The 10,674-nt window shown below is 37.0% G+C and overlaps 1 protein-coding gene across 1 annotated transcript in view; it reads left to right on the top strand.

Annotated features, from left to right (window-relative positions):
- angpt1 (angiopoietin 1) overlaps positions 1 to 10,674 on the top strand; it is a 217,445-nt gene that overhangs the window by 148,980 nt on the left and 57,791 nt on the right. The window contains exons 5-6 of the mRNA XM_056479444.1: positions 5,355 to 5,482; positions 7,341 to 7,442. Of these exons, the coding sequence (XP_056335419.1) occupies positions 5,355 to 5,482; positions 7,341 to 7,442 (230 nt within the window). The remainder of the gene's footprint in view (positions 1 to 5,354; positions 5,483 to 7,340; positions 7,443 to 10,674) is intronic.

Below are 10,674 nucleotides of genomic sequence, written 5' to 3'. Positions count from 1 at the left end.
CACAATAATAATAATACAACCCCAGAATGAAGAGCAGTTCATATAGATCAAAGTTCTGCCCAAACATCCCTGACATGTCTCATTTAACAGTGCCATCTTTACTTCTCCGTCATAAAAAAAACAACAGCAATGTGAAAACTGAGATCGGCTCTTTAGCAGAGGCGAAACGGAAGGAATGCCCTTCTATATAACTTGGACGCGGCGGGGTAAATATAAACCACTTGTTATAACAGGAACTTGAAATTTATAGCTTGTAGTATTTTGTCCGCAGACTCTTGCTTGGTTTTCAAAATATCGGCGGTGTAATTGTCTGCAGATGGAAAGAGACGCAGCTGCTGGCAGAGATTAAAACACTTTCACACTTGTGGAAATATGTCAGTCGCTGGAGGAGAATCATCTCGATAATGCAGTGGAAAATGCCTTTTAAGATCTCGTAATCCATTAAAAAGCTGATTTTCACATTGTAGTTTGGACATGAATGATCATTGTTGTGTACAGCAGTCAAAATGAAACCATATTGCATCTGATCAGCAACTTCTGATTGAGTGAATGTGTTTCAGTGAGGGAAAGTCTGCATTGTTTTTTACTATTTGCTTCGTTTTGTTGATTTAAAAACAACAGAAATACTTTGAAACTTAATAAAAATAGAAATTTTAGATACAAATTTTTACTTTTTTATACAAATGTAGAAAATAAATTATTGCTTCTAATAAAAACTATAAACAGGTTAAGTAGTAATTTGAAAAAGTTTAAAATGAATGAATGAATGAATGAATGGATGGATGGATGGATGGATGGATGGATGGATGGATGGATGGAAGGAAGGAAGGAAGGAAGAAGGATGTGGATGAATGGTATGGATGATATATGGATGAATGCATAAATGCATGGATTGATATAGAATAGAAAAAAAGGATGAATGAATGAATGAATGAATAAATGAATCATTGAAATGATGGATGGATGATTGAATTGGTAAATGAATGAATGTATGGATGGATATATGAATGAAAGAAAGGAATGAATGATTAAATGAATTAAAGGATGGATAGATGATGGATGGATGGATGGATGAGTGAATGAAAGGTTTGAATAATTGGATGGATGTATGATATAGATGGATGATATATGGATGAATGCAGGATTGTATGGATTGATATATGAATGAAATAATGGATGAATGAAATGATGAATGAATGAAAGGTTGGGGAATGAATGAAAGGGTGGATGATGGATGAAAGAATGAGTAAATGTATGAATGGAGATATAAATGAAAGAAAGGATGAATGAATGAATGAATGATGAATGAATGAATGAATGAATGAATGAATGAATGAATTGAATGAATGAATGAATGAATGAATGAAATGATGTATGGATGGATGGGCGGATGGATGGGCGGATGAATGAAAAAAAGTTTGGATAAAAGAATGACAGGATGGGTGATGATGGATGAAAGAATTAATGAATAAATGTATGGATGGATGTACAAATTTAAAGCTGAATTAAATAATGAATTAATGAAAGGATTGATGGATGAAAACGAATGAATGAAAGATGGATAAATTAATGAATGTATAGATGGATATACAGTATGAATGAATAAATAAATGGATGGGTGGGTGAGTGATTGATTGAATGAATGAATGAATGAATGAATGGTAGGATATGGATGGAAGGATAGATATATGGATGAATGCATGAATGTATGAGTGAATGTATGGATGGATATATGAAAGAAAGTATGAATGAATGAAAGGATGGGTAGATGATTGGATGGATGAAATAATGATTGAATAAATGTATGGATGGATATGTTATTGAAAGAAAGGATGATTGAATGAACGATTAAAAAATGAAATGATGAATGAATGAATGAATGAATGAATGAAATGATTGATGGATGAAAAATGAATGAATGAATGAAAAGATGGATAAATGGATGTATGGATGGATATATGAATGAATGAGTTAATGAACGAATGAACGAACGAATGAATGAATGGGTGGGTGGATGATTGGATGAATGGATTAGTGAATGAAAGAATGGATGGATGAGTGAATAAATGAAAGGATGGGTGGATGACTGAATGATTGAACGAATAAATGAACGAATGGATGGGTGAATGATTGGATGAATGAATGAATGCATAAATGGGTGGATGATTGGTTGAATGAATGAATGAATGAACGAACGAACGAACGAATTAATTAATTAATATATGAATGAATGAAGTGCATATAATGAAAAACGAACAGTGTTTGATGTTGCAATGCACAAATATACACATTTATCACCAAAATTCAGGCCCAAAAATGTCTGAGATATTAGGAGAAAATAAAGATAAGAAATATGCATGGCAGATAAAGATTTTAAAGTTATATATATATATATATTTTAACAATTTTGAATGTTTCGTGCTCTCAAAGCTAGCAGTTTTATTTTTTAAGACATTTTTATGCACCTGTTTCAGGTCAAAACAGACACGAGTGTATTCTGAGGGTTCATTTAAATATAATTCCAACCACATTTTAAAAACTGCATGAAAACTGATACAATATTTATAATTCTCTGTAGCTGTGTGTATTATTAATTCCATTATCTCCGGAAGGCTGGGATGATTTGTTTTTGAACGTGTGATTTATTCTGCAGTGTACATTATTTTACAACGTTATTAGTTGTGATATTGTACAGCCGTGTCATTTTCTGCTCTGCTTATATATTTGGCTCTGGTTTGTAACATGAAGCAGGTTTGGTTTTATACACATCCCTCCATGCAGACCTGCTGACAGAAGCTGGAGAAATAAATACTGTACACTCGCTGTCAATCATAATTATGCATTCATAAATAATCCTCTTGTATGCATATATACATATATATGCTCGTGACGCCTTTCTAGGAGCGATTTCTGGTCCAGATCCAGAACATTCCTCCTTAAACACTCTTTATTGAATTGAGGGATGTAACTGTGGATTCACTGTGGCTCAAATCAGCCAGTCTTTTAAAATATATATTATTAAATTAAATATTTATAATTTAAGATATGTATTAAAAAAAGTATTGTTTGTAGTTTGTAATTTAGCTGTTTTTAATTAAAAAACACAAGACAATAAATAAAAATATCCTCTCTCAAAAGAAAGAGTCAACTTGATTCACTTTGATGAATCGTTATATTTTCAATTCTTTTGCCTGCTACTGATCTACATGAATTTGATTAAAGTAACTAATTTGCACTATCCCTACCTCCTGTGACACGTGACACTCTGAATTGGGCGAAAATAAACTTGGCTTAGTGGACCCATTAGAGCAGAGCTGGCTTAAAAGAGGGGGAGATCGTAAACACTGAATTGATTCAAATGAATCATTTCGAAATTATCTCAAATTTATTCTAATATAATTTTAACTATTATTAAATGCATATTCTAGGAAAATGACCTAAGATGCATTTAAACACACAGTAAGGGATGCTTTAAAAAAAACATCTTTTAAAAATCTACAAATATCTAAAATAAAAAATGCAAACAATCTATAGATTTTTCAAATCTTTTGGCTGCTTCTGATCTACATTAAGACACATGATCATAGTAACTCATTTGCATAATCCCCGCCTCCTGCGACATAAACACTCTAAAATGTGTGTTTTCTTTAAGATATAAAAGGACTAATAAACCAATCAGACCGTACAGACCATAAGCACTGAATTGATTCAAATGAATCATTTTTAAATCCTAACAAAATAATTCTTATATCATTCTTACTATTATTAAATGCACATTCTTGGAAAATGACAATGTTTTCTGACATCAGATGCATTTAAACCTGCTGTAGGAGATGCTTTAAAAAATGTTCAAAGTTACCATAATCACCGCCTCCTGCGACATAAACACTCTGAAATGGGTGTTTCCTTTAAGACATATGCTGCGTCCCAATCCGCATACTATGCATACTAAATAGTATTTGAAAATAGAATTAGTATGTCCCAAACCATAGTATGTTGAAAAGAGTATGCCAGAGGTTCCCGCATGGTTTGCTATTTCCGGTCAAAAATTTAAGTGTAGAACTGTCCATACTCTAACTGCTGATATTGCCCACAATACATTGCGCGTTTGACGTGAATCCGATTAAAACTACAAACGCGTGTGAAATATGTAAATAAACTACAAACATGATGGACGTGCGAGACCAACCTTCAAGTAGAGAGGCTTCTGTAAAGATGTTTGAATGACTGTTAATCAATATCTAGCCCACTGGAACATGTTTTAATCGCATTATCTGTGTTATATTTCATCTGCAACATCAATACTGAACACGTTTGGATATCAAAACGTCTGAATGTAGAATTACCCAAAGACCTGAGGAGATTTCTCTGCATGAAAGACTCGTGAATGGGAGATTAACCTGCTGCTGCTGCTTCTCCAATAAGATAGGAAGTTAAATACAACAGAAATGTGGATGACGTGTGGATGATTGACATGGGGCATAACTAAGCAACACAACGATCTGTTAACGAGGAAGTAGTATGTCCCAAAGCTTGCATACTCTTCTGTTGCACACTCAAAAGTGTGTACTTTTCCTTCACAAAAAATTACATACTTTTAGGGTGTAGTATAAGTATGCGAATTGGGACGCAGCAACTTAAAGACTAATCAAAATAGACTTGGGTCGGCTGACCAATCAGAGCAGAGCTGGCTTATAAGAGGGGGAGGGGTTTTCAGACCGTGAGCACTGAATTGATTTTTATATCATTTTTACTATTATTAAATGCATAATCTTGGCAAATCACAATGTTTGCTGACTTTAGATGCGTTTAAACATACTGTAGGAGACTCTTTAAAATAATATAAATCCTGCACTTTAAAAAATATATTAAAAAACATATTTAAAAAATCTATTTTATTTACTAAAATAAAAACACAAAATATCGATATATTTTTGAATCTTTCGCCTGCTTCTGATCTACATTGACATAATCAAAGTAGCTAATTTGCATAATCCCCGCCTCCTGTGACATGTAAACACTCCGAAATGGGTGTTTCTTTTCACATAGAAAGATGAATAAAAATAGACTTGGCTCAGCTGACCAATCAGAGCAGGGCTGGCTTATAGAAGGGGGAGGGGTTTTCAGACCGTGAGCACTGAATTGATTCAAATGCAATGGTTTCAAAATGATTCTTATATCATTCTCAATATTGTTAAATGCACATTCTGAGAAAATGACAATGTTTGCTGACCTTGGATGAATTTAAATCTGCTGTAGGAGATGCTTTAAAAATATAATCAAAATAAATATGAAACACATTTCTGCTGGTGTGTGCATTGATATAAACGTGTGTGTTTTCTCTGTGTTTCCAGTGGTGCCGAACAGCACCAAGCAGGCTGATGAGGAGCGAAAGTTTCGGGATTGTGCTGATCTTTATCAAGCAGGCTTCCAGAAAAATGGAGTTTACACCATCAATATTAGCCCACAAGAGACCAAAAAGGTAAGACTTCCTGTTTTGAGATCAGCAGCTCTGAAACCATTCAGTTAATCTTTGTTGAAACAGAGGTAAAGAAGAGACTCAAACTCTACGTGAGTCTGTGTTTCAGAGGTCATCTGAGCATTGTGATACCTTCTAATCTATACTGCGTTTGTTTTGGGCTTGTCTTGTCACTAAGTTTTAGTAACAGATAATAAGTTGACTTATAGTTGATGATTTGGTATCAGAAGTGGCTTATATGAAAGGTAAAGGCCTCTAGATGAGGCTTATTTGAGCACAATAAAATATGATCATGCCTTGATTATTAATGATTTCATTAGGACAGTAAGGTCTGACTCTGCTTAGACAGAAGTCTGGTCACTGAACCTTCAATAATGTCCAGTATAGAATATGTGGTCATGCTGCAGTGGAAACAGAATGAATATTGTGTCTGACTCCATCATGAGTTTGGAGGACTGCATCCATACATCTCTGCAATGACTCAAATCACTGATTAATAAAGTCGTCTGGAATGGCAAAGAAAGCCTTCTTGCAGGACTCCCAGAGTTCATCAAGAGTCTTTGGATTTATCTTCAACGCCTCCTCCATCTTACCCCAGACATGCTCAATAATGTTCATGTCTGGTGACTGGGCTAGCCAGTCCTGGAACTTTGATGTGGAGGTTGAAGTATGAGGAGCGCTATCCTGCTGGAGAATTTGCCCTCTCCTGTGGTTTGTAATGTAATGGGCAGCACAAATGTCTTGATACCTCAGGCTGTTGATGTTGATCATCCACTCTGCAAATCTCTCGCACGCCCCCATACTGAATAGAACCCCAAACCATGATTTCTCCTTCACCAAACTTGACTGATTTCTAAGAGAATCTTAGTTTATTTAATTTATTTTAATTTATTTAATTTATGTTAATTAACTTTATTTTTTTATTTATTTATTTGATAGCCATCAGTAACATCAACTTGCTGCTTTAATCTATTTGATAGTTTTTTATTTTATGTTTTCGATCAGTTTTTTTTTTTTTACAGAAGTATAAAACGGCTGCATCTGTCAATAATGTGTGCTGCTCCAGACAGTGAGTGATTGCATTAATTGCAACCAGGCGGGTGTGTGTGTTCAGCTGTGTGTGGGAGTGTGTTTGATTTCAGCCAGGTGTGTGTGTGTGTGTGTGTGTGTGTGTGTGTGTGTGTGCGTGTGTGTGTGTGTGTGTGTGTGTGCGTGTGTGTGTGTGTGTGTGTGTGTGTGTTCGCCAGAGCTTTGATCTCTATAACTCCGCTAATCATTGTTTGGAGAAGTAACTGAGTTAATGGGGATTTCTCCTGTTGTTAGAAGGATATAGAAATATCCATGCGGTCCAGTGGGATATATTGTGTGTGTGTGTGTGTGTGTGTGTATGCGTGTGCGTGTGTGTGTGTTTGACTTTTTGTGTGTTCAAAAACTTTTACTTTGTTTTACATTGTTTGTGTGTGTGTGTGCGCATTTGGGGTACTGTGTGAACGTGTTTGTGTGTGTTGTGTGTGTGTGTGTGTGTGTGTGCATGCATTTGTGGTACTGTGTGTGTGAGAGAGTGTGTGTGTGTGTATACATGTGTATGTTTGTGTGTTTCTGTGTGAACATGTTCTCACTCTGTGTTTGTGTGTGTGTGTGTGCATGCGCGCATTTGGGGTTGTGAGTGTGTGTGTGTGTGTGTGCGCATTTGGGGTTGTGTGTGTGTGTGTGTGCATGTGTTTGTCTTTTTGTGTGTTCATAAATGTTGACTTTATGCGTTACATTGTTTGTGTGTGTAGGTGTGTGTGTGCGCGCGTTTGTGTGTTTCTATGTGAACGTGTGTTCTCACTCTGTGTGTGCGTGTGTGATCTTCCCTCAGGTGTACTGTGTGATGGAGTCTGCAGGCGGAGGCTGGACGGTGATCCAGAAGCGTGAAGACGGCACTGTGGATTTCCAGAAAACATGGAAAGAATATAAGATGGTACGTTTCCAGAATCCTGCATGATAGAGCTGTAAAAAAAAAAAAAAAAATTTTTTACTAATGCTTTGCTTCTTAGACTTTACACACCTGAAACTTGTCTAGCACTTGTTCACTGCTGCTCTTATAGTTGTGTAAATTGCTTCCTTGTCCTCATTTGTAAGTCGCTTTGGATAAAAGCGTCTGCTAAATGACTAAATGTAAATGTAAATGTAAAATCACACACAAAACTAAGCAATTATCAATGGAGCCCAAACTATTACACGCAGTGGCTCTTTATTTGAGTAGATGCTCAACTCAGATTGACTCTTTTTGTAATGGTGATCTTCATATCTCTTATTAAAGCAGTGTATTTTGGACACTAGTTTGTTCATCTGAGTGGATGATAACCCTGGCAGACTGTAGAGCAGGAAACAGATGCTTATAATGGAGATTATATGACATTTAATGGCGTTCTGGAACTGAAGTCTCGATTAATTTTCTCCATAGGGAAACTGACTTTCAGCAGTAACTGATAACGCTTTAAAAACAGGCCTGTTTTAAAGAGCCCCTACATTAAAAAGGGTTATATTTTGGTTTTTGGGTCTCCAACAACATGCTGATGTGCGTGCAAGGTCAATAAACACTTTCATAGTCTTATAATCTGTGTTTATTTTTACCTAATTATCCCAGCGACTCCCATATGAATCGTTCAGCGATTCATTTGTTCCCAAACCTCTCCTTAGCACGAAGCTAATCTGCACTGATTGATCCGATGACAGCCTGTTGCGATTGGTTGACAGCGTTCAGCGTGAGTCTGAGTGAAATGCCCACCACGGCTTATCAACAATATTGAAGTAGTCAAAGTGCAGAGTGTATGTGTGAGCATACCTGCCAACACTCCTGTTTTTCCCGGGAGTGTCCCGTATTTCAGACCCATCTCCAGCCACCCACCCATTTTGTTATTTATTCCGGAAAACTCCCGTAATTTCAACCACCCCCCCCAGTCCTTAGCATTTTGGTACGGTCTGTGATACCCCCGGGTCGCCAACATTGTTATAGGATCCGATCACAGCGGCCGCCCAAAACACGCCTAGTTACTAACACCACAGTAAACAATACACGCCTAGTTACTAACACCACAGTAAACAGTACACGCCTAGTTACTAACACCACAGTAAACAGTACACGCCTAGTTACTAACCCCATAGTAAACAGTACACGCCTAGTTACTAACACCACAATAAACAGTACACGCCTAGTTACTAACACCACAGTAAACAGTACACGCCTAGTTACTAACACCACAGTAAACAGTACACGCCTAGTTACTAACACCATAGTAAACAGTACACGCCTAGTTACTAACACCATAGTAAACAGTACACGCCTAGTTACTAACACCATAGTAAACAGTACACGGCTAGTTACTAACACCATAGTAAACAGTACCCGGTTCTCAACAGTGTTATCAGGGCCAGCGTGTCCATAGAGGCGACCTAGGCGGCCGCCTTGGGTGGCAGAATAGTGAGGGTGGCGCCAGTCCTCACTTTCATCTGCGACACCCACCCCATCCCTCCCTCCCGGTCCTCACCTTCACCGTTCACTTTCTTCTTCGCTTTAGGGTTGAGGCCGGCGTGATCGCTGTTCGTCTAGAGCGCCAGTTCAGCTTGCTCCGCCCCTGAGTGTTATTCAGACACCTCACCCCGAACCAACCAGCCACAGTTTCATCTTTGGGTAGAGACAATAACACTAAATTTCCCCTCACACTTCCAGTAATATCCAGCTTGAGCACAGCATCTCGTCACTTGATTCAACCGGCGTCTGCTACAGTGTGTGTCTAACCAAGCAACAACTGGGCGGGGCTTAAGTTTCATATCGATGTCACGCCGAAACAGCTAAAGATTCATTCAAGATGATTCATTTGAAGTACTAGGAGTCGACTCTTTAATAATTGAATTGGTAGTTTTAAACACTGTGCACTTTCAGATTTAAGCCTTAGCTGGATATTTGACTTCACTCAGAGCTGTTACACACACTACATGGAAGATCATTCTCAAACACCCATAATAGGGGCTCTTTAAGCTCTGAGGTTGTTCATTGACTGGGTGTCCTTTTGCTGATCCATTCTGTTCACATTTATGATAAAACGATAATGATTAATAGAAAAATATATGCTGAAAAACTACATTATCCATCATGCACTACTGTAAATCCACCAATCAGAGAGTTACAGTAAGGAAAGTGCGTGCAAATAGAGATTTAGCTCCGCCTACTCACATTAAGCACGTCAAATAATGTTATGTATTCCTGCCACACTCTCAAAACACTGAAATATTTGTATATACGGATATATTGCAATAAACTAGAAATAGATTTGTGTGCTTAACAATCTCAACGGGTAATTTTCCGTGCGGATGATTGATTTGGTTCATGGCTTGCAACACTTTAATGAACATAATGGGGACATATCAATGAAAAAACAATAGTTTATTCAGCTTGTGTTCATTTTATTTCAGAAATTAAAGTAATTCAATTGAATATTTTGACTTTTTTCGATGTATTTCATTTAATATCACATTTTAATTTGATTTCAGCTCTGAGTTGATGAAAACCGTTTTCCTGCTCTTCTGTTTCCTCACCAAACCTTGATATTTTGCAACAGCAGTTTCTTGCAAACACAAAGTAAATTAGATTTGAAAGGAATCACAGCTGGTGAAACCACAAATCAAATGTGCTTATTCTGAACAGTCATCTGTGTTGGGTTAAAAATGGGACTCATTTAACTCTAACCCTATGCTTATTCAAATACTTTAAAAGAAGCAGTCAGGGTATATATTTAGACTTGCATTAAAAACAACACATGATAATTGACTGGATGACATGCCAAACACTTGTTACCATACAAATTCCAAAATTACCCAGGATTTTTTTAAATATAGAAGTAATTATCTTCGTGTGTGTGTGTGTGTGTGTGTGTGTGTATATATATATATATTATGATAATATTATTATTATTGTAATATAATAAGAATAATTCTGCCTGCATTCATGTGGTTTCCCCCACAGTCCAAAGACATGCGGTACAGGTGAATTGGGTAGGCTAAATTGTCCATAGTGTATGTGTGAATGAGTGTGTGTGGATGATAATAAGGGGTGACGCGGGTGGCGCAGTGAGTAACACAATTGCCTCACAGCGAGAAGGTCACTGGTTCGAGCCTTGGCTGGGTCTGTTTCTGTGTGGAGTTTGCTTGTT

This window comes from Danio aesculapii, chromosome 19, assembly GCF_903798145.1.
Source record: "Danio aesculapii chromosome 19, fDanAes4.1, whole genome shotgun sequence".
Classification (NCBI taxonomy): domain Eukaryota; kingdom Metazoa; phylum Chordata; class Actinopteri; order Cypriniformes; family Danionidae; genus Danio; species Danio aesculapii.
Note: the sequence above shows the minus strand (reverse complement) of the source record. Positions and strands in the feature narration are given on the sequence as shown.